Raw genomic sequence first — 26155 nt, forward strand, 5'->3', positions numbered from 1 at the left:
AGTGTTGCAGTGCTTTTTTTATGCATATATGTCCTCCTCATATAAAAAAAACAAGGGATACCTTAACAGTAGAGGTCAGGATCATGTTCATTCACATGGTAACACATTATATATTGTTAAGGTCTTAATAGGATTCTAAATGTAAAGTTATATTGTATCATCATCATCATCATTTATTTATATAGCGCCAGCAAATTCCGTAGCGCTTTACCTTTTAATGTGATTTCTCTGTAGTTTGTCTAACCCTAAGGTGGTGGTCTGTTCATTTAATATGAACAATTGAATGTATATATATGTGTATATTTCTATGCAAGGTGCAGTATCCATATGTGATATGTGCATCTTGCACTGTAGATGGGTGGGTGAGAGGGGAGGCACTGATGAGGGAGAAGAGATGAATAGGTAAAGAGGGTGAGTGCAGTGCATGGGAAGGGGGAGGGGAGAGGAATACTGGAGATGAAGGTGGAGGGATGCAAGGCAGCAGGAGGGAGAAGGAGGAGAATACTCCTCACGTGTCTATATGTTAATATTGGATCTCCCCACACGCACACACTGCAGATCCAGCATCTTCCTGCACACACATCTCTGCACTACACCCTGATGGTGACAGGCACACAAAGGACCAGGGCTGATGTCCACTGTAGCCAGGCTCAGGGCTCATGTCTGTTTGAAGCTGCCTCCTCTCACTCTCCTGTTCCCTGTCCCCGGGGCTGAATGATTATGTATGAAGGATGCGTCCAGAGCTGCTCTGGGTTGTAGCTGCTGTGATCTTTGCCATGTCAGAGCTGGGTGAGTATTATACCGCAGAGGGGAGAAGAGGATGATGGGTGGTTGCCTCTGCTCTCTGTAATTCCCTTTTGCATTATATCTGATTGCTGAGCCTCCAGGCTCTGATTGATCCATTGATTTATCATACCTTCCCTTATTACCCTATCCACTCTAACCCTATTATTCCCGTAATAATTCAGGTCCTCTTTGTGCAGATGCTGCCATATATTCATATTCCATGGTTCCCACATGCCCATTCAATCACTGGGTGTTATCAATGTTCCTGTGCTTCCCATCTATGACACCCTCTTCCTTCAATTGCTTTCCCTACTACCCTCTGTCCCCCAATTCATCTCATACCTCCACCCTGTACCCCTGGTTTCTCTCCCTTGATTACCTCCCCTTCCTGTACCCATCATTATTCTCCCACAGCTTGTACCCCTGATTGCTCCCACATCCTCGCTGCATCTCTCTTTTTCTCCCACCTACTCCCTGCAGCCAAAATTTGTAACCCACTCTTTATTTTTCCTTACAATTGACACCACTTTTATCTTCCTCTGCCTGTCATATTTTGTTATCTTGCCTGTTGCCTGATTAGAGCAATTATGATATATCAGCAGTGGTAAATCTGATTTTCTCTTTCTATCACCAATATGAGACATGACCTGGAGCAGTGTAGGTTAGTAGAAAGGGTTAAGGATCAGTGATCACTGCTCACTACCTGTATTTAGGTTCAAACAGCTCTGCGTGTCTCTAAGGTCGTTTTGATATCGCCAGTATGTTCTACACCATTTAACCCCTTCACAAACCACCACACTATTATATTATCAGATATTCTGAAATAAGTCCTAGGGGGGTGACCTCCTCTCACGCATCCTGTAACATCAACAGATATACTGCAATGCATCAGGTAGATGCAATGCAATGTCTGGGAGGGAGGAGAGAAGAAAGAGGTAGCTACTGATTAGAGAGGGGTGGTGTCTTGTTAGGATGGACAGAGGTACAGTGTAACCCACTTTGCCTACTGGGACACAAGATGATTATAGAGAACAGTGTTCATATTAGCCAGATGAACAGATGTATTCATTGCTTCTATAACGCTTCCCTCTCAGGAATCTTTGTTCCATTTTTTTTTGTATTGCTTTATTCCTTTATCTTTCTCTGTTACTTTTTTGTACACTCTTTGCGCCGTTCACTTTTTTCTCTCTACTGAATATTATTGTTGATCTTTTAAGATTGTTTTATCTATTTAGGAATGAAGCTTCATACTTTTACATTCTTACTTTTTGAAAACGTTATTTCAAGAGAGATGTATCATCCGCAGCCTCCTCCTTTTGACATGAAAAGCTGTTCTATTTTAAATGTTTTCCCAGTAAACACCTACATATGTATAGGTCTGTATAGTTAGCACTTCTCAGCAGACAGTACAAGAGCAGATGCTGAGAATTGCATCTAGTGTGCAAATCGAGAAGTGGTAGTGTGCAGTTGACCGTTTTTATTTTTTTTTAAAACAAAAATAGGGTCATTTTCAAGGGAGTACAAACTGTCAGTAATAAAATAGCGAAACATTGTTGTACTGTGTTAGCCATTTATAAAAGAAGAGAAAAAGATAAATTAAAGCGATAACTTTTGTTGGTTAACGGAGTAGATTTTACATGCAAGCACTCAGAACATGGTATTATCTTATAAATGCCAGGACTGCTGATGGAAATTAGGGACAGCTCGCATCTTTGGCTGTTTAGTCCATTCTTTGTGCAGCCTTCACTTGTGATGCCATGCATGGGCCAACAGATAACATTTCTTTAGGCAGTGACCTGAAAATTCTAACTATCAATCGAATTGATCGCTGATCATCCAGCGATACATATGTCCCGACCTCTGACAGAAATGTAATCCGCTGCGCTCGAATTAGAGGCATGGAGGATAAGTATAGCAGGTGCCCCGATTTCAGATTACACACTGGAATAACAAATTACTTGTATACCTAACAAAAGCATGCAGTTTGCTTCCTAAGAAGTTGTGTGGTGTTTCACAATGTGTTCTGAAAATAAAGCACTTGACATACTTACCCAGAGTATTATTCTAACAGTAGTTCAGCATATCAGATTTTAACATTACTTTCAAACTTTCACTCATTTCTGCATATTTTTTTGACATACAGCGGAATTATTTTAAAAACCTGTAAATAGTTTCCCAATATGAAATATATCATCATCATCATCAACATTTATTTATATAGCGCCAGAAAATTGAGAGCACTTTACAATTGGGAACAAACATTAATAAAACAATACTGGGTAATGCATACAGACAGAGAGGTAAGTGAACCCTGCTCGCAAGCTTACAATCTATGGGACAATGGGAGTTTGAAACACAAGGGCATGTGCTACATCATATTGCACACTGGACCAGCTAGAATACAAAGGTAAAAGTACTGAGTGGGCTGTGTGTGTAGTAATGTTGGTCAGAGGGTTGTTGTCTTGTGTTAGCTCTGTAGAGGGTGGTAATAGGGGAGATTAAGATGGTGGTTGAGGAATATCATAAGCTTGTCTGAAGAGGTGGCTTTTCAGAGAATGCTTGAAGGTTTGAAGACTAGAGGAAAGTCTTACTGTGCGAGGGAGGGAATTCCACAAAGTGGGTGCAGCCGAAAAAAGTCCTGTAACCGGGAATGGGAGAAAGTGATGAGAGTGGAAGAGAGACGCAGAACAGAGGTGTCAAGTTGGGAGATATTTTGAGACATCAATACATTACACAGGTTGCCTGTCTCTTTCTGCCGGTATTATGTAACTGCTGCCAGCTATTGATTTAATATTATAAACATCCACTTTTCTAAATAAAATAAAAAAAAGTCTGGCTGTATTACAGAACAATACTGAAACTACTAAAAATCCAATGCTGAAACAAATACTTTTTTATTGAAACTTAATTCAGTTCTCATCCTCAGAGCAATTCACCATCATAACAGATTTCTTACCTATAACCCCCCATCTGTTAATATGATATATCTCATCCCACCAGCACTTACTGTATCTCTCTCTACTTCCTACTGTAGGGGTTCCTCTGGGAAGTTCTATACCCCCCACTGATACTGCTCAGCCTGAAACTGCCACCAAATGGCACCAGACCCTGGAACTCCCCGAAATCACTCACCCCAGCCGGTTAGTTGGGCGGACCTCAGGAGCTGAGACCCGCAGATATCTGCTTGACACCCGGGTCAGAAATGAGAGCAGCCCCGATCTAGTAAGTGTGTTACACTACATTACACATATGTCACTCAGCTGCATAATACAATACAGGCTTATATGGAGGATGTGGATGTTTCCTAATGTCTGAATATAAATATACTAATTGGAAATTAGAAGATCATACTAGGTTTGGTCCCGGTGAATCTTACACTTTATATTTTCACATCCTGTCCCTGCAGTTATTGTGCTTGGACATTCATTATGTGAGTAAATGACTTAAATGCCAATAAATGGATCTAAAGGCTATGTGTGTCATATATGTATTTTTCCTTCACTGAAAATTGTGTATTCCATCCCAGAACACTTTTACAATGAGTCATTTGACATTGCTGATGTGAAATTATTATTATATTTTATTTATAAGGCACCACGAAGGTTCCGCAGCGCAGTACAGAAAGCATACAGTGAAATAGTACAACATAACATTACAGTAACATACACAGCAAGAAATCACTGAACCAGCATCAATGAGCTGCACGGCAGGGTATAATCGCTTACTGTACACAAACGGATCCTGTGCCCAGGAAGATGGGTGCAACAAATAGGGGCAGAGCCACTGATTGAAGAAAGGAGAGAAAACACAGGTGTGTTGGTGGCATAAGGTACTGGAGGAGGATGAGATGAGTGAAGAGGGCCTTGCTTGTGAGAGCTTACAATCTGGAGTGGAGAGACAGACAAATGAGACTGACACAGAAGGGGTGATTCGGTGTGGAAGGGACAGTGGGGTGGATTAGGAGGAGAGCTGGTAGGTTTTGATGAAGAAGGTTTTGAGAGCAAGTCTTAGAGAGGCAGAGAACCTGATTGAGAGAGGGAATGAGACCCAAAGGTGGGGAGCCACACGGGTGAGGACCTGAAGACGGGAGAGAAAAGTTTGAGTTAATGAGTGAGGAGTAGAGGTCGGTGGATGTTGCAGTAGTTCAGGCGAGAGATGACAAGTGAGTGGATGAGGGTCTTGGTCGTCTCCAGGGTGAGAAAGGGTCTGACCCTGAAGATGTTTTGAAGGGACAAGCAGCATGATTGGGAGAGGGATGAAAGAGAAAGAGAGAGATGAGTCAATGCTAACTCCTATGTAGCAGAGGAAAGGGGATGTCAGCAGATATAGAGAGGAGAGAAGTTGAGAGGACTTTGGAGGGTGCGAACACAATGAGTTCAGTTTTAGACATTAACTATAAGGAAGTGTAGGCATATCCAAGAAGATATAACATAAAGACAGAGAGAGAGGGGTAGAGGTCAGGGTCGGAGAGGGGTGTCATCAGCATAGAGATGGTATTGGAGGCTGACGGAGATGATTAGATCGCCAAGGGAAGACGTGTACAGGGAGAAGGGGGCAGAGAATGAAGCCTTGGGAGACGCCGACGGATAGAGGATATGGGGGAGGTAGAGTCGGTAGAGACAGAGAAGGAGCGGTTAGAAAGGTAGGAGAACAGGCAGGACAGTGTCACGTAGACCAAAGGAGTCATTAGTTACCTTGGTGAAGGCAGCTTCTGTGGAGGGTACTAATGCCAGATTGCAGTGGGAGTGGCATTATTATTATTAACATGTATTTATATGGTGACCTATTCCGCAGCATATTACAAAGACATAGAGAATCGACATATCTACTTTCCAGATATAGATGATTGAATAACTATTTACCTAACATTTTGCAGGTGTTTTACATATATTCCCATCACTTGTGTAATATAAATATACTGTACAGGTTGGTTAAGAAAAAATAAGTGTACATTATACTGTTACTTTTCATGCATGCACCATATCTTTAATTTAGGATCATCCAAATAACAAGTCCATTGACAAAAGATTTGGTTGAATACCAAACCAAACTGAACCCTAGCTTGCTTTTAAAAATGAATAAGAAGCTGCCTTAGTTATAAAACGTAGTCTGGAATTTTAGTTCCTGGAAGCGGTAACTTTGTGATCTATGAACTGAAATTACAAAGAAAACGGAATTTCCGTTTCATAGGTAGAACCTTAAAGATTTATTTGGAACAGAATATTTCTATACACTGCTGGAGCTCGTGGTGTCTTGCACAGGAACATCCCTTTGACCTGTGAATGGGGTGTTGTGTTAAATCTCATGTAAAGCACGAAGTGTACAGAGCTGCACTGTGACATTACCTGATGAAATGTGAACCAATACTGCCCTTACGTCCATATACACGATGAAGATGGACATAATCTAGCTGGGCTAAGTGCCAGGACACAGAAGAGTGTGTGAAAACAGCCACATATCTCTTCTATCCTTTTATTACATACATTATGGAACATTATGACTAAGAAAGGAACGCACCACTAGATTATGTCATAATCTGGCCAGGTATCACTACTACAATATGTGTTTTTCTGCTTTCGGACTATATAATTCTTGCACAAAAGTACAGTATCCCATAACAAGCATTCAGAAATGAGCTTTCTTGGATTAGTGCAGTTCGACAATAAAAGCCAATATCTAACCTAGGTTACTGCACTTTTCCACTATGTTTGTAAATAACTGCCTGAAATATTTCTTACTTTGCCAGTCTGGAATTTCTGTTTTCCTTTCATCATCATCATCATCATCACCATTTATTTATATAGCGTCACTAATTCCGCAGCGCTGTACAGGGAACTCACTCACATCAGTCCCTGCCCCATTAGAGCTTACAGTCTAAATTCCCTAACACACACACACACCCATATAGACAGACAGACACACAGAAAAAGGTCAATTTGGTAGCAGCCAATTAACCTACCAGTATGTTTTTGGAGTGTAGGAGGAAACCCACGCAAACACAGGGAGAACATACAAACTCCTGACAGATAAGGCCATGGATGGGAATTGAACTCATGACTCCAGTGCTCTAAGGCAGAAGTGCTAACCACTAAGCCATCATGTTCAATAGTTCTCTCATATCTTCCATCTGGTTTTTGGATTGTTGCTCTGTCTCCTGTATAGCTGAAGCAGAAATATGTTTTATACAGCACTGGGCAGCACAGTGGTTAGCACTGCTGCCATCAGCACTGATCATGTAAACTGAATTCTGACCCCACCAGTGTGCAGTCCTCCCTGTGTCTGTGTAGGTTTCCTCCTGGTGCTCCGTCTTCCTCACACACTCCAAAGACATAGAAGTAGGATACTTGGCTGCTGACAACATTAACCGTGTGTGTGCTTGAGAACATTGGTTGTACGGGGACTAATGTAAATAATTAAATATTTTGTCTACAGTACTGTATAATATATATATATATATATATATATATATATATATATATATATATATATATATATATATATATATATATAATAATTGTTACTAAATAAATGACAGATATATGACCTTGGCTGAGCATACTTTCTGTGTAATAAAGTGAAAGGTTTGGATTGTGTAAGCAGTAATAAAAGGTACCAGTTATTTCTTGTATTACACAATGGATTGCTCTGGGACCAATGCTGTGTCTGTTCCTCTGGTTGAGAGTTGAGTGGAGGAAACAATGTTTAGGGATGTAACTAGAACTAAAGTGCAGCCATTGTCTTTAAACAATAGAAGCAGCCAATTTGTGTGAAAGTATGTTAATGACAATTCACCCTATTGATTCACTAGGTATCGGTAACATTGCCGGGAAAGCTTGTGCCTCAGTGATGTCATTGATTCCTGTGAACCTGATATCCTGCATTCACAGAATGACTGCCTCCACTGTGTCTAAGTGACAGGCGTAGTTAATGCATAGTTGCCACTTGTACCTAACTTTCAGGGACATTACCAGGTTTTAAAGATTTGTTCTTGGAAATATCACTATTTTTCATTATTGACCAGCTACACTATACAATTATTTTTCTACATGCAAGATTACATTCTGTAGTGCTCTAAGTTCAGCCAATACAGTATTGCGTGTCACGTGATTGGACGCCTGACACAGAAGATAAGTGTGCCTGGTGCCATTTTATAATGTTGGTAAGTATGCAGGGGTGTAACTATATCTGTGGGCCTTATTGCAGTATGTGAATGTCATATGTTCAACACCAGGAAATAGCTGCTTTATATGTTTGATATCCATATATGCCTCATCTGCATTTATGCCACAGACTGAAATGCCCCTCACTGGGGTTGGACTCAGGATAGTAATAACACATTTTTATTGATCATTTGCAGGAGTCACAGATTTTATATCAGCAACAAAGAATCGCCTGCTAGTAAATAGTTCCCTAAGAGTTACAGTCATAATAAGACTAGTTAATAGTTCTCCAAGCAAAGTTACTGGAGATTACCCCACATAATTACACTTTATGTCATTATCTTGCAGCCTGCCCATCTCGCCAGTGTCAGCTTCCTGGTGCCAGCGTTCAAGAGAGAATTCATTCTGGACCTGGACCTAAACCAGTGAGTGCAAAAGTATCAACTCTTCTTTTATCTGCTCATACTTCTCCCAGCAGATTCTGGGTTACACTGGATGGAGAGGGACACATAGGGGTCATTCATCCTCATGAGGAAATATGCAGCCTGTGTACACAGACTCCCTTATAGAATGCATGACGGAACATGTGCAGGAGAAATTAGAACATGGTCTAGATTCTCCCTTCCATGCACTCTGTAATCAAGCCTGTGTGACTGGACTGTGCATTCCCTTAATAGGGATCAATGATCCCTATATGTGCATGCACCCAACAGACAAAGAAATAAAATGCATAAAACCGCCAATGTATACAATCCCTTTGTCTTACATGCAGAAGTGTAAAAATCTGACTGCTAATTAACATATACATGAATATAATGACCACACTTTAAAAGTTTTTAAAAATAATATTTATTATTTCCTTCCTTCCTAGTCATCTCTTATCATCTGGATATGTGGAAATACACTACAGCAATCACAGAAATACTCGTGTGCTGGTAAGTGTTTGATTATTAGACCACTAACCTTTGAGTTCCATACTTACAATTAGTGGGACCTCTGCTGGAAGGAAAAACTTAATGATGTATGAGCACCGAGAAGGAGGATTATGAAGTATTGGTAGAAATGTAAAGTGTGTCTACATTGGACGGATGAACTAACCATCAGGTCAGGAGCAGGCTGTAATTTCCGAATATCAGATCAATCAGTGCTCAGCAGAGGTCCCCAGTAACATTACACGCAAGACCTGGCTGCAAATGGCAATATGGCAAGGTCAAGGGAACAGACGCCCACTGCCATACTGTGGATATCTGATCCATCTAATAAAACCTTGGTCTGCTATGGGCATAGTAACCCTAAACTTATGTAACCCATATTGAAAATGTACATCATAAGTGATGCAATTCTCTGCTGGATTCGTATAATTTCTATTTATAGAGAGAGTGGAGAAGTGGTCTCTAAACTGCCATAATATTAGGTAGTAAGGAAAAGCTGCAAAACTCTATTTGTGTAAAATAAATCAAGCACAATATTGAGGATTTTTTTAAATATTTTTGAAACCATTATTGCTTAACATTATGTATAAAGTTACATTTAATTAAATAGCATCTCAAGATGGCTGCCTCCTCTGCAACAATATTTTAATTCCTATTAGGAGAAAGGCACTATAAAAGTGTTATTATTATTATTATTATTATTATGTACATAAACAAATGTGATACTAGGTTTGATCAGCCTAGTGCAAGATAGAAGCAAGTGTCTGGTTCATATGGCTCACAATGTTTTTAAATAAGCCTAATTGTTTCCTCCATTAGATAGATGTGGGATATTACACCCGCTAATGTGAAATATAAGGATATTAGAAGTCACCAAGGAGTGACCAGATAAAAGCACAAGGTTGTAGGTCAAGTACTTTTATACTTTAATATGACGACTGTTAACATTATATTTCACATTACGGGGTGCATTATTCTTTACAATACATGACAAGTAGTTTTAAGACAAAATATTGTATTTTAAGTACCATTGTGTTAAATTATATTTTAGTCTACTTGATACATTTGTTTAGGTTTGTATTTTCTTCTTCTTAGGGGTACATTTACTAAACTGCGGGTTTGAAAATGTGGAGATGTTGCCTATAGCAACCAATTAGCTTCTAGCTGTCATTTTGTAGAATGTACTAAATAAATGAGAACTAGAGTCTGATTGGTTGTTATAGGCAACATCTCCACTTTTTTCAAACCCACAGTTTAGTAAATATACCCCTTAGTCTTCTTTTTAATGGTAGAAACAAGAACTGTCAGCCTATCACATAGTTGTGACGTGGTTCTGCCTTTGACAGGTTGTTGCATGGCTGAGGGGCAGGGTCAAGGGACGGACTTATGTCCGGATTTTATTCACTGTAATTACTAGCTGAGGTAAACTTTAAGGACATAAGAGCAACCGAACCCGGAAGTAGCGGCTGACAGCGGCGGTGAACACCGCGAGTGCTAGCAATAAATTAGTGTTTGCTCCTGTCTAACTAAACCATGCCCATTAGTTAAGAATCGTTTTGGGATATGAGGGGATCATATATGTTGCCCTCCACGTTAGGCAAGTCTTACGTGAGATCTTAAGACTAAGTTATTGTGAGACTAATATTAGTATCACATAGATACCATCAATAGGAGTGAGGCTCTATATAACACTAGTATATGACTCTTACTGGTAATAGGGGATAAAATCACTCTGGAGACATTGTGCTGGATGATTTTGAAGAGATTCCAATTAATATTGAATGTATATGATAAAATACGAAAAAACACAACTTGACATCCAGTATAATAAATGAACATAAACAAATATTCTTCTTTTCATTGAGGCATATATAGGTCAATTTATGCAAAAAAAATCCTCTTTAAGTATTAACTATTTGAGCCTCTAACACTTATATGCTGCACTACTAAGAGCTGTTTAAGGATCTACTAATTAACGCCACCTAGGAACAATACGTTATGACGCAAAAGAACCTTCTTTTGATTGTATCACATATAATATGTGAAAATATATGATATTGAGACTAGTGGATAGATATAACTCATAGGTAGGGAGTTCTCTCCTTTATTGTATTTTCTCTTATATGTGGAATAAATGGAATCTTACCACAATCTTATATCTTATATGAACAATTGATCCTAGCTCTGTAATTGGTCAGGTCCGCTACTTATGGGTTCACAGTTTTAACTCACTTCACATTAGGTCTACATATACACATACATGTTTTTAACCAATATTTCACCATTATATCTGGATTAAAATTTCATATATACTTTTTAATGGGATATTAAATAAAAATGGCTTTTAATATTAGTTAACCTCTAGTGGACTGGAGTGCCTCTTTTCTTTCTTTTCCTTATGACTTTGACATTTTGGTATGGGGGCACCCCATCTGTATAAAATATAGGGAATAACCCGTAATAAACAGATGACAGTCCCTTTCTTTGTGCGATCACACCTTGTAAATTTTAAGGAGGCAGGTACGAATGAAGGAGAGAAGATGTAAGTATTGTTCAGAAAGAATATGAATAAATTATAAATGTATTTCCTATGTCACATTCGACATGGATGAGGTGTTCTGACATTCTGAGACAGGAAAGAGGAAAACTGTACCTTGCAATTTTCAAAACTGTCAAATGTAAACACCATGTTTACTATAATAAAGGGCACTCCTTGGTTCAAAAGGTCATTACAAGTTTTATTACTCTACCTAATAAAGTCACAAACAATAGATGCATCACATCAATAGGTAAAAAAAGTTAAAAATAGTTGAATTTAATAATCAAAACGGTTACTTTATGTATGCAATGTATATCCCTCAAAGTATTCAGTATAATACAACCAATCAGTTAAATATATGCTATGCTTATCATTGTATTGCGTACAATAACCTAATTTTACACATTAAGTGCAAAGTAAAACACTGCTATTTGTTATCAAGAGAGGTGGTGGATTCTGTAGTGCAGCTGTCGTCTTCGGCACTCCCCACTATGCGGCATTGTGACAGCTGTTCGCTCCAGCACAGGTGGTACACTAGATATGGAGCCACAGAGGCACAGTTTGGTTAATCTTGTTAGATAACTTTGACTTATTATAGTATAAATCTCTCTGCTTCGTCGGCTCCCTATGGCGTTGTGGAATCCCAGTAAGACTTACACGTAGAGGGACAAATGTTGGTTGCCCAGAGACAGAGGGGAGAAAATTATGTTGGTTCCGTTGGAATTAGGACAACATGCTAGGACAGGCTCCAACATGACCCCTTCCACCCAGCACGAAGTGCTTTTGTTCCAAAGTTCCCACTTACTGTACAGATACCTGTACTGAAATTATTTCACAAAACAGCCTTTCACAATTCAGCACAGGCCACTGCAATAATGAATGAATTGGAAAGTTCAGGAGCAGATCATTTTTTTTTACCAGATTGGAGGGATCATATTGGGTCTGCTAACATGACCACTGCAATGAAAGATATGTTCTATGATGCCTTGTGATGTCAGAGTTTGTCCTAGATTAGTCTCACAGCTGTTTCTGCTAAGGAGAAAAGAATTGCTGACACATGGCAAATTGAATGGAGACATAATTACACTAAAATCTGTGTTAACTTCTCTATTCCAGGGGGAATTACACCTAAAAGAAGGCTTAATTACTTTGACATGACACACAGCTCTATAGACTTTTCTAGTATTCCTTCTAATGCTGCCATTTACACATCCCATTTACCTGGCCACGGACTCTGCTCCCACTTTTTCTAATTTATTCCATCTATTTATGGGTGGAAAAACACCTTTAACTTTCATGATTTATCTCAGATCAGGATGTTGCAATTGGAAAATAAGTGTGAAAACAGATTTATGTCTCTGGATAAAATAGGTCATGTTGAGAGGTACGTGTTCATCCACTCTGCAGGCTCTAACATAGCACGTCTGAAATCTCTCAGCCGAGGCTGGATTAATAAATGGAGGTTCAGCTAACCTCAGGCCACATTCTGTGAGAGGTTGAGGGACCCAGATATTGTTTTACCATTACTTCTGCTTCACTTAAACAGTTAGACCCATTATGTTACAAAAATAAAACAAAGTGCTAAGACAGAGCACATAGTCTCTGTATGTATATGCAGCACAGGCCAGGGATAAAAATCTGCATTTTATAGATGTTACCAGTGTATCAATTACCTATATTTACTTTGAATACATATGTGGTACACTGCATTATTCTGGCTAAGTTATATGTATATCAGGGGTTATAGAAGGAGCTCTGTGGCCATATAAAAGTAAGAGGCTGTATGTTGACCTCTAATATATGTTATGAGTTACAGTAGGGAGTGTATTATTCCTTATAATATACACATCTTCCTGAATTGATGACATCAGAACTCAGTATATAAATATTTTTTTCTATGGGAGTGTGTATTATATATACCTTACAGTTAAAGTGTAAAATCCAAGCATTCTAGAGAATGAAAATTGGTATCCACTGTATCATCCAGCTCACTGCTCTCAGCCAATAAGTAAAATCAGACAGCAGTGTGTGTACAACTAAGACTTCTGCATTTTATTTATAAATATGAGGCAGTTTTAATTAGTCTTTTTTTACTGACTAGCAGTAGTGTGCTGGGGATTTTCTGTGTTTTTTTTCTAGACAACCCTTCTGTGACAGAATGGGTTATTTAGCTTTATGTGCCCAACTGATTCATAAATCTGTAGCATTCTACCCGAAAAAGGGTTACATATTCCCAAAATGGGCCACTAATTTGCCAAAGCTGACTTTTTAAACCTGACGCTTGATTGAACTCTCAACTTCTCTTTATCAGTGGTCGTAGTGACGTTTTCAGATTAGATATACAGTGGTTTGCAAAGTATTCAACCCCTGAAAGGTCAACACCTTTGTCTGTATTACAAATGACACGTACACAATTCTTCCAGACAGTATTTTTTTTCTTGCAAACCAGTAAGCTCTTTAATTACATTTTCAAACTCATAATTCATTACTTGTCTGCAGTAAATAAAAACGGAAAAATGCTACTTGAAGATTCATAGCTGAGACTAGATTTGTGCAGAGGAACTGGGTTAGATGTGTGCTCCTATTAAGTTCTGGGAAATCAATAAATCGTGGAGTATTTCTACCATGCCGCCTATTTTGTAGGTCATCTATTGTGTCAGCAGCTGTTACAAAGCCCAACATTGGGTATCAACCAGTGGTGGAAGTGGGGTGTATATGGTGGTATGACATACCGCCACTTCTCCTACTGCCTTCATTATACAACTATCGCACTCCATTCACTTACATTCCCATTACATTTTCCATATCGCCACTTATATATTTCCACTTCAACCACTGGTATCAGCCGTGTTCTGTAGAACATCACTTGTTCTTTGCTAATCTGAGTACAATATCAAATGATGTGTGTAAGGATCAAGGATGTCTCTGCAGTTGCCAAGTATTGTTGCCTATTAGAGGACTTTGAAAATTTGGGCCTCCTGACTTGCACCTGTGTGGCAGCGTCCCATCATCCCTAATGCCTGGGTGGTTGCTGGTCTTTCCGCCCCAGACAAAATTATGACCAAAATGCCTTTTTGGTTCTAACGTAGTTCCATTGAAACAATAATTGACATGATCTCAGTCATTTTGCAAATAAAAAGGCCTTTGGCCGCCTGCTAATTCGGAAAACACCCCTTAAATCTGCACCTCAATCCCTTCAAGCTCATTTAAATATTTCATCCTACAACATGAAATCTCATTTTTGAGTGAGATGGATTCCTCCTTCTAGCTCTTTTTCAGCGAGGACCATCCACTCTCTCTCCAGCTTCTCCCATCAGAAGGAGCAACATTTTGCACCCCTGCAGTCAATGCCATTTTGACACTCCAGTCATATGCTTAACCATACAAACAGGCCAGTGCAAAAATAGGTTCACAATGTCCCCAAATTACCTTTAACTGCAGTACACATTTATGCAACTTTTCAAATTGTCCTTAATTAGCTTCTAAATATCAACTTGTAAATGCATCTCCTATTATTTTTTGTGAGTCTCCATAAGAGAAACTGATAATCGACTACTTCCACACACCTCTTTTTAGCCATATCTTTATATAATCGGGAACACTTATTTCTTTACCTGAGTTAGCACACAGAGCTTGTTTGTGGATACAATTGTATCCATTGCAGAGGAGCTTAGCAAAGCTGGGTCGTATCACACTTTGGAAATATAAACCACACAGTCTAATCATATAAACACAGTATTGAAGCCAGAAAGATAAAGCAAATCATTTAGTAAATGTTGCAGAAGGACATGTACAAACCAGTAAAATAAAGTCAGAGATGGACAGTCCCGTTAACTTACCCCCTTGAATTACACAGTAATGTGACAGTTGCTTTTGCTAGATCACAGGTAAGAAGACTTTCATATTAACCACGATGCTCTGACGGATAAGGTGATTCCATCCAGTCAATCACATGAGTGTAAGACATTCCTATCAGAACAACCTTCTGAAACTTTATCTTTATTAGATTTGTGGGTGTTATCCCCCAAGGCCAACAAATAAGGTGTGGTTTTTATTTCTAATACTATTAATAGTATTTTTGTCTCACAGAGTCCCGGTGCAGCTGAAGATCATTGTTACTACAATGGCCACGTGCGTGGGTTTGAGGAATCGTGGGTTGCTATCTCAACTTGCCATGGACTTAGGTGAGTATCTTTCCAGTTAGACACTATTTGGCTTTATCTCAGCAGAGTTCTCTGCATCTCTGTAATTATTTCCTGTGATGTGACTTGTGGCTTGGGAACCATTTGGTGACAGCAGGTGGTGTGTGGGGGTGTTAGAACAGAGCAGAATGTTACTGTAGAGCTCTCCGTTCAACACTGTGCTTCCATGCCGGAAACTCTGCTGTTGACGTTCACTGCAGAAAAACAAGTAGCTGATGGCATCAACCCTTCACATTCCCTATGCCATAAATGACCACAATGTTACGCCCAGGTCAAAGGTTTATTTAACTCCACAAAATACAATGCCTATAAATAGTTAGCACCCCTTTGTAATGTTTCAGATTTTATTTTCTTTCCTCAAAAAGGATTTATTCAGGAATTCTTAAAACATTCAACGCAATGTATTCTGTAATATGAAATAAAAATTAGAATTGTGCAATCTTTTCTTAATTACCACAAATAAAAAAAAACCAGACAGTAACTGATTACATAAGTATTTAGCCTTTTTGCAAAGATGCATCTACATTAAGCCCGGCGCAATAATTTGTTGTGGGAAGTCACACAATTAATTGATGGAATTCCAACTGTGTAAATTTAGTGTTTTCAATCGATTTTGAAAATAAATCCATCTGTGTGACAGACTTAGGGCTAGATTTACTAAGCTGCGGGTTTGAAAAAGTGGGGCTGTTGCCTATAGCAACCAATCAGATTCTAGCTTTCATTTTTTTAGTACTTTCTACAAAATGACAACTAGAATCTGATTGGTTGCTATAGGCAACATCCCCACTTTTTCAAACCCGCAGCTTAGTAAATCTAGCCCTTAGTCTTCCATGACAGCAATGGCAGAAACCATCCATGGGACGACAGTAGCCCAGGCACTATACAGAACTTTGCTTTATGGCAGTTGACAGGAAGAAAACCATGATGTAACAAAACTTGTAGGAAATCTTGCTCAGATTTGGCAGAAATCATGTGGGGAACCCACATACAAAGTGGAGTAAGATGTGAGCAAGATTGGGATTTTCAATTCAACACTAGTAGTTATATTTGCTGGAAGCCTAACAATGCACCTCATCCCAGGAATACTATACCTAAATGGATGGAGAAAGATTGACAAATCGTGAGGAAAGCCTGCTGCAGTCTTTAACAGAGCGAATTTATATTCCAGAAAGAAAATGACCACAGCATTCAGCAAAATACACATTGGCGTGGGTCAAATAAAAAAAATCTGTGCCTTGGTCGGTCCAGTGACAGCCCAGACCTCAAACTCATTGAGAATATATGGAATTATTTAAAAACTGCTGTTTACCTCAAGCCATATTGTAAAGAAAAAGGGGGATAAATGTCAGTGTACAGTTGAGCAAAGCTGGTTGAGTAGGTGCAGATAACAGGTGATTCCACCAAGTATTGAAACAAGGGAGGTGAATAATAATGTATTCACTCATTGTCTGCTTTATATCTATACTTAAAAAAAACAATAGCTTTCTATGCAATTGCAATTTAGGATAAGTCCATGTTATCGCATTGCTGTCCGAATCCCCTCCGCCCCCAAGAGCCATGCTGCTGGGAACCAGGGGGGACGGGAGGTGGGGGATTACTGGAGAGCTACAGTGGAGGAGCTCAACCTCAGTGTCTAGTGGAGTGTGTAAGTAATCTTCTAATAGGTAATAAATGGATGAACAAGTTTTCTTCCAATAATAGGTTTTTTATTGATTAATAATGAAATATAATGAACTGAACGGAGCAGGTACGTTCAGTGTATATCAAAGACAATATGATAGCCAATTCTGCTTAGATAAACTTAGAGCTCGTATCTTTATAGGGTAAAATGGTAACTTGTGCCAAAAACATTACATGTCATCAATTGTCACTCGCCAAAACCAAACCTCCTGGCGTCCGATAAGACAGACAATACATCATAACTTCCACTTACAAGGAGGACATTTCTTTGGACATGGGCTTTGTTTTAAAGGTCATTCTAACCTTATTTTAGCCAAACTAACCTTGGTTCCCATCCTGTTGACTCCATCTTGCACAACAGTTGGACCCTAAGATATACATCTGTGTCTCATTAGTAATATTGCATAACTTGTTTTTCTGCTAAAACTAGGATAAAGTTCATCTTCTTAAAAGTACAGGTCCTGAGTAATACTACAGGCCTTTATAATACATTGGTTCTGTATATATTAGTATTATATGTGAATTCGTATGTATTTCTGTTAGTTTCAGTAAAATTTACTTTGACAGGAGATACCTATACTCAATATAACGGACAGGTGGACGGAGTCATGTAATGCCCATATAATGTCCGAGAACGTTTTTGTTAGCAGCCTTCATCTTGTATGTTCATGTGTCCCAGGTTTTAAAGTGAGCTGTGACAGAACAACCTGTAGCCAAATTAGACAATCAGAAAGTCCACGGCTGCAGAGTATTTCAGGAGTTTGCTGAGTATGTGGGTGACAGCAGGGCCGCCAAGAGGAATTTGGGGCCCCGACACAGCAACTTTCTGGGCCCCCCTTCACACATAGTACATGACATATGGAAATAATTCGTGAACACAGTACACAGCACAGATCTCGCAGTATATAATTATATAACAAACAAAATATGTGTGATAAAAATAATCATGGATATCTATATGTTTGGAAATGGTCAGATAAAGAAACACAACTGTAGCTGTATAAGAGAAGTGGCTGCCTCTAGGGGCTCTGCAACCCCATACAAAGATAAATACACAATAAGAATTAAGAGGCGCTCAAAAACCCTTAAACATAAATTCAATAATAAGAAAAAAATTACATAAAATTTTAAATTCCGAACTAATTTATTCTTAAAGTAACATGGGGGAGATTTACTGCGCACACTGCCGGCACTTACAGTAGGAATCTCCGCTGCGAAGTGTTTTGTGTTCCTGAGACACCTCACATCTAATTGAATCTCCCATGTCTCACAATACAAAAAAATTATAAAATATATGTGTATATATACTTATATACATATATAAGATGTACACACCTTCCATAATTTATATATATATATATATATATATATATATATATATATATAAATATTTATACATAAAAGGGTTTTTGAGCACCTCTTACATTTTAGCATGTTGTATATATTACTTACTTTATAATGATACATAACATTTATCACACCACCCTCACAGCCACATCACGTCACCCCCAAAACCACATAACAAACACCCCCTACAAATCATACCACCTCCGACACATCATACCCTCCCCAAGGCACATCATACTCATCAACATCATCATCATTTATTTATATAGCGCTTTACAAAACTCCCCCCCCCAGACACATCATACTCCCCCCAGACACATCATATCCCTCCCCCAGACACAGCATATCCCTCTCCCAGACACCGCATACTCCCCCCACCCCCAGCCGAGCATACTTACCTAAGCTGAACCTGAACTAAGTGTGTAGGCAGAGCTGAAGCTCCTCCTCCTTTTTGCTGGGACAGTGTGTGATGTCACACACTGTCTGGGGACTGGGAGCTACTGACAGCTGTCACCCCTTATCACCCTCTCCCCCCTCCCCCCCCCCCCCCCCCCCCCAAAAAAAAAAAATGTGGATGTGCACTCACCAGCCACTGGGGAATATTTTTTTTATTATTATTTTTGAAATCATTTAATAAAAAATTGTTTACCAGACTGTGCGGGGTCTGGGCCCTGCTAATTTGTACCTGCCCCATCCCCCTTTCAGTGCCTCCGCGTGGCAGTTAAAAAACAGGGTTGCTTGATGTGATAAGAGAAATGGAGGTAAGGGGGAAGTTACAGAGTTAGATAGTGGAAGGTGATGAGTACCCCAACAGCACAGTGTAGTGATGTGAGGCTCCTGATGAACTGGATTAGGAAGAGTTATGGTTTTTTTAAATTTTAATTTTTCTTGTATGTAACTGAAATATATCAGTTGATTTCTTAGCTACTTGTGTAACAAATTTGTGTATACTTACAGTGGGGCATTTTCAGATGGATCATACACTTATACAATATACCCCCAGGAGCAGATAACTAAGGTAAATATATCTAGCTTTACTTTTCTTACAGTAAAACAACAGCATATAAAACTGCACCCTTTAAGCAATAAGTCAGCGGAACACCACTGTCAATAGGATTCCCAGCAAGGTTCCCCACCCATCTTAGTAATGCAACAGTTCCACGGGCAAAAGAGTCTGTCAACAGAAGGTCCAGGGAGTCTTGGTATCTTGCTGTTCCCGGCTGCTTGGCCAACCCTCCACCAGCATGGTGGGGGTCTGGGTATCAGTCTCCACACTCCTGTGGGCGCACCAATTTACCAAGAACCCGGAGAGTATCTCCCGAGGGAATGAGATGACGACAGGTTAGTAGATGGAGCAACAGCCTGCTTCCCCAGCTACAAGACAGCGATGCTCACCAGGTCTGCTGGTGGACAACAGAAACTAAACACCAGTCAGCCCCACACCTTCTAGGAATCAATTATCAGAATAAATATGCCCCCTCTCCCCCACTTGTAGTGGCTCCTTATATTCATGGTTAAATTCTCATGGTGTTTCCTGTCCCCAGGCAAACCCCTGGGTCTCTTCTTCTTAAACATTGGTGGGTGCTGGGCCAGGGCTTTGGAGTGGGATTGGAGATGTGCTGGCTACCAGAATATGTACGTCCATTTGTATTTAATGTTAACTATTTTACTTTGCAGAAGTCTCACCCATGGCCACATGTGATCCAGCGGACCAGAAATTGCATAGAACCAGGTACACACATGTGGAACTGAGCTATTACCCATAATGATTTGTTCTTTTATTCAACAACAGAATTATTAGATTGTCTGTTTTTGTTAGATGGGGATTGTAGTGCTCTAAGATTCAAGTATTGTGTGTCACGTGGTTAGATACTGGCTGAGAAGCCAAGAGTCCATAGAAAATATTTGAAAATGTTGTATGTAATGTTATGTAACCATTAAGAACTAAAAACTCCAACCAGGGCGAGAGAGGTCGAGAGAGGTCAACACACAGGGCACACGCGTAACGGCTCTTTTGATGCCTTGCGTAATGATTATGGGACCAGAAACCACACCACTGTCACTGACAATGCGAGTCTGGGCTTACAGGCAGCTATGGCAGCAAAACTGGGTCCATGATATCACAAAGCAAATGGCTTTTGTGCTGTGCATCTACATTTTTTTTTTCCTATTTATGATCTTCCATGACTATTATGTTGGACACACATCTACATAACAAATCAGCAGAATCAGGGAGCAACAATTATGTTTTCTAGTTAGCAGAACTGTTCTGACATTAAAACATAGGCAAGATAATACAATTCACAGAAAAGCAGCATTATAAGTGTTCAGCACTATACTTGCTGTCATGCGCTTAGTACATTATGTTGTGAAAGCCGCTACTTGTAAATGAACATCCGATAAATTTGTGATGATTCAGGCCCTATAAGTACAACAACATTCAATGATACAGTTATGTCTACTAGTATATCATACACATTCTCTGACTTAGGGGGTAGATCACTACAGTTAGTTTTGTTTATAACCATTTTCAGTAGTTGATGGCACAAAGCGGATAATTGCTTTGAGATTCAGGGAACATTTCTAGTAGTAGTATGCTAGAAAAGTCAAAGATTGGTACTTTATCATTAGAACTAGCAGCAGGGTATAAACCACTAATGTAAGCCAGGCAGTAGTTTACATTGGTATTTTTAATATTAATTTCCTATATTGCCACCCATCAAATCCTGCTGCCTCAATGTAAAGTTCACCTGTCACTTACACAAAGCGCAGACATACATTGTGGGGGATTTTCATGACTCTGCAGGAAATTAGAACCTTGTGAATATTATCAGGAATTGCCTCTGTAATGTCATTAGTTACGAGTGAATTTATAGACTGCATTCCCATGAATAGTGCTTCCACTGATGATTGTATTGTAAATGACAAATGTGACCACCCTTATTTTGGCGATCCTACAATGAGGGTACTAAGGAAAACATTTAGCCTGAGCCACCTATGGCACCCAGATATTTGCTCTCATTGTCTAACTTGCACTAGACTGGTCAGAACTAATTGCTGATTGGTTGCTGCACTTTTGCACTTCATAAATAGCCCTCACAGTGTACACATACTATAGAACACTGGCGAGGGGCCTTACTGTACAGCAAGGGTAGAAAACTCTGCAGCTGTTGCTGTATTACATGAATTGCTGGTAGTTACATATTGTATAAGGTTTCCTTATAGTGTGTATTATACCTTACAACATGATACTTGTGTTATCATAGTATTTATTCATTTACAATTTTCCTCAGACTGTGTACACCTCCGAGAAATTCCCCGAAGCTCAAAAATACGCAGGAAAAGACAGGTCAGTATAACAGATTTGTTTGTTCATTGTGTTACTTATATTATGTGAAAAGGAAAAAAAATCTGTAGCAAATTAAATTGGGTGTAATACTTTCGCAAAGTCTTTAGGGGGTGCTATGCTACAAATGATGTATATTTTTATGGAGCAATACTTTCTTCATTTAATTATTTAATTTTAGATACAGGTGTAATCATGCCTTCTGTCCTTTGGTTCTAAGTCCTGAATTGGCGAAATAGAGTAGACATTTTCAGTTACATTTACTGTAGTCTAACCGCAGACCACCACCATGGGATATCTGTAGTACTAACCGGTTGTAGATGTCACCACAAGTGTGGTAGGCTTGAAGTGACGGCAGGTTAGTACAAACTATCAAGAACTAAGTCTAGGCTGTGAGATACATTACCAAATTGGTTGTATTGTGGCTAATTGTGTTTCATAGATCTCACCCAAAAGGTGACCACAAACAGTTGAGGTTTCTTCGAACACACCCCACTCCTTTGAAATAATGGGGTTTTTTTTCTGTAGGTTGAACTGGTCACATTTTTATCTAACTAATTTAGCTCAGTGATCTCAGAGTGGGGTCACACTATCTCTTGCATTGGATTATAACTGTGGTATCTGCTGAGGTCGGCTTCTCCTTCAGCATCGGACCCTCGGATGACCTATTGTGCCGTAATTTAGGACAAGACTGACAGTGAGACACCTAAAGTAAATAGATTTTGTGTACCAATAAAAGGCTACAATGTCCAGCCCTACAGTACTAGAACTTCCCACAAATCACATCAGTATCTACCCAGACTGTACATGCTTCTAACTATAATTAGTTTTTCTAAAGAAACAATTTTATTGGTATTCCTCCATTTATGATAATCATATGCAAACATTGTTATTCATTTCTCTGTTCTCTTATGAATGCATCTAATTCTAGTACTACAGGATAACTGCTTTGCACAGTGCAGCAGCACTAAACTAGCAACACCTGTAGCTGACTGCCAAAGTTGTATTGTAGTGAATCAGATGTCTGAGCGCCAACTACGATCTTTTAAAACTCACGCTGCATGTCAGTGCAAATCTTCAGCTCACAAGCAGATTACTAGTTCTGCAGGAAGACAGCAGGAAAGTTAATAACTATTTGTAAATGATCATTATTAGGTTGGGGGACATGGATTAAAAATTGTATGAATTTCCTTTTAGTGGAATGGAGCCCCTCTTAAAGCCTTTTGTGGAAATTTATTTAGAAGTGAAATAAAAAAATAAAATAAAATAAATTTAACTGGTATCCTACCAAGAATGCTTTTTATATACTCTCCTCAAGAGACTGTACATAGCACCTACCTGCCCTGAAGCTCCTGTCATCTTCAGGCTCTAGCAGTAGTTAGTTCTCAGATTACGACCTGTCAAGTCATTGTCAGGTTTGAACTGAATCATAGATCGCAGGCTCTTCAGGATATGTAGTCTACTTCCTACATTTAAACTGTGAAAAGGGAAAACCCCACAATCATGTGTTCTTTCTTGTGTTTTTTTAAGTGTTAAGTCTGATACCTATATATCAGCTCACTTAACCACCGGAGTGTGCAGAACACACATTAACTGGTTGGAGTGAAGAAAGCTCTTAGCTGTATTTGTGTGTCTTATTGCCTCTAGGTCCGTCGGATTGTGAACTCTGCTTTGTCTGAAATCAAATACATTGAGCTTATGGTGATAAATGATTGGCGTCTGGTAAGTGTCACAGCTTACAAAGCATAAACAATGTATATACACAAAACATATGTGTGTGCCTATTTATGCTGTATTTAGAATTTCTTTACATAGGATGCATGTACATATATGTATAATACATGAGCATAAAGACAAATATTTATAACTGTGGCACATAACCTCATTACAGAGCATTCCTGCTGTTAGATCTAGTTTACAAGAGCTTATTATGGTACAGTAACAGCAATTTCTGATAGGAAATGCCAAATCTATTTTTATTTTCACTTTGTATTTTTGTAATGAAAATATTAAGATATGGATACAAATTAATAGTCCTTCAGCTGAGTTTTTCTAAGTTCCTGTTATGGCGTTACTTAGGTCGGTGACCCACTGGTGTTGCATTAGACATGTGGTTCACATGTAGTAGGTTATTACAGTAAATTTGCCCAGTCGCAAGAAGCACAGAGCGTTTCCCATTAATTTCAATGTTTCTAGTATGCAGAAAAAAGCATTGGAATGAATGGGCAATTGAAAGTAAATGGGAGGAACTCCGTTATGACTTAAATAAATCCCACCCAAAAGTTCATAACCAGCACCAACTCCTAGGCTAGTTCCCATTAAAACTGGGTTCCCCTACAGAAACCAGGACCAGGCTAGAAAGGCTGAGCCGGTCACACTACAGCAGATCTGCAGTGTGTGGTCCCCCTTACATTGTGTGTTCCAGACCAGTTTGGGTGGACATATATCATCATCATCATCATCATCATTTATCTATATAGCGCCACTAATTCCGCAGCGCTGTACAGAGAACTCACTCACATCAGTCCCTGCCCCATTGGGGCTTACAGTCTAAATTCCCAGACAGACAGACATAGACAGACACAGACAGACACACAGACTAGGGTCAATTTGTTAGCAGCCAATTAACCTACCAGTATGTTTTTGGAGTGTGGGAGGAAACCGGAGCACCCGGAGGAAACCCACGCAAACACGGGGAGAACATACAAACTCCTCACAGATAAGGTCATTTTAATTAACAAAGTGTCATCTTAATATAAAGAGAAGATCTCCTGTAGAATAAAAATAGATGTGAACGCCTTCTCTTGGAGCCACGGCGCAGAAAGAAAGAAGGATTAATTGACCAGGACCACTTTACTACTCAGCGAATCACAAGCAGTGTGATATTCTAGCAGGATATCTTGCTTTGATCACACATTTTGTAATTAATTAATGATTCATTTAATCTCTGTTGTTATGTAGCTCCACTGATATCTATGGCCCATTAATTTCTAGGTTCTTTTCATTTCAGTAGAGCTTCTACATGTATCGCACAAATCCAATTAAATGATTTGGCAACAAAGATAAAAGGCCACTATAAGATCCTGTTGACAGAGGCACCCTGTCTCACATATGGTAAACCTGTCCTAAAATTGTCCCTCTTTTGGGTGAAAATTCATGACCTAATCAATTCCCACCGTCTCTTCTTTATTCCCTTTAAACCAAACCCATCCCAAACAACAATCCCATATCGACATAGTCAAAGCTTTTTTTCACCCCCAACAGTTTTGTATATACTTGGTATTCCTGGAATAATCATTATGAGACCTCCACTACAAGCCATTTGAAATAATCCATCTGGCAGTAACACCTAAATAATGAGCAGAGCTGATCCCTCTCCCCCGTTTAGTGTAAAAAAGATCAATGGACCTTTTTAAGTGCTGTGACATGTTTTATGCTTTAGACAAACTAAATTGGAATAAACAGCATCCACAAAAAGACTTGCTGCTACACAAATGCAAGTATGAATGCAAATGGGTACGGATGCATAAAGGCTTTTATTTTACAATGTATTTGCATGAATTGCTCTTGGATTAAATAAAGTTGTTAAAAAAACCAAAACACAAATCAGACTCACTGTTTGATCACCAGTGGGTAACCAGCCAAACTCTGCTTAGAGAGCCAGGGCCCGATTCAGAGTGGAAAAGCGTAACTTGAAAACGTCGCACTCTAGTTATGTGTTTGTACGCTCTATTGAGAAATAAAGATGCGCTCAGATCTCAGTCAGTAGCAGATGCATCCGTCCACAAAGACACACCTCTCAGACACTTTCGCCCAATTTGCAGACATGTACAGAAAAAACTCTTTATTTTATATGTTAAAAATGTAATTGCTATGAAGCATCATTTTAACTTGACTAACCTGGCTATTACAGCAGGAAGAATTTTCTGCCATGGCTGCATAAAAATAAAAGAAATACATTTTTCTCTTTACTACAACGTGCTCGGCAATTCTAATCTATGTCTGAGCGCCTACTAACATCTCAATAAGCACCTGCAAATCATTTGCAAACCTCTAATTACAGTCATTTGCTAGTTCGCAGTCTGAAAAAGTCGCAGCTCTGAATGGCCGCAGTTGTGTACGTTAACTATCTGAGCATGCACTGTGCGAAAAATTTAATGCTA

At 39.2% G+C, this 26155-nt stretch overlaps 1 protein-coding gene across 1 annotated transcript in view; it reads left to right on the forward strand.

Moving 5' to 3' along the window:
* Positions 1-506: 506 nt before the first annotated feature.
* Positions 507-26155, forward strand: part of ADAM11 (ADAM metallopeptidase domain 11) — a 52482-nt gene continuing 26833 nt past the window's right edge. The window contains exons 1-9 of the mRNA XM_075177326.1: positions 507-789; positions 3821-4008; positions 8295-8371; positions 8818-8881; positions 15507-15601; positions 19604-19664; positions 20324-20378; positions 21940-21995; positions 23640-23714. Coding sequence (XP_075033427.1) covers positions 732-789; positions 3821-4008; positions 8295-8371; positions 8818-8881; positions 15507-15601; positions 19604-19664; positions 20324-20378; positions 21940-21995; positions 23640-23714 — 729 coding nt within the window. The 5' untranslated portion in view covers positions 507-731. The remainder of the gene's footprint in view (positions 790-3820; positions 4009-8294; positions 8372-8817; positions 8882-15506; positions 15602-19603; positions 19665-20323; positions 20379-21939; positions 21996-23639; positions 23715-26155) is intronic.

Source organism: Mixophyes fleayi, chromosome 6, assembly GCF_038048845.1.
Source record: "Mixophyes fleayi isolate aMixFle1 chromosome 6, aMixFle1.hap1, whole genome shotgun sequence".
In the NCBI taxonomy this organism is placed as follows: Eukaryota; Metazoa; Chordata; class Amphibia; order Anura; family Limnodynastidae; genus Mixophyes; species Mixophyes fleayi.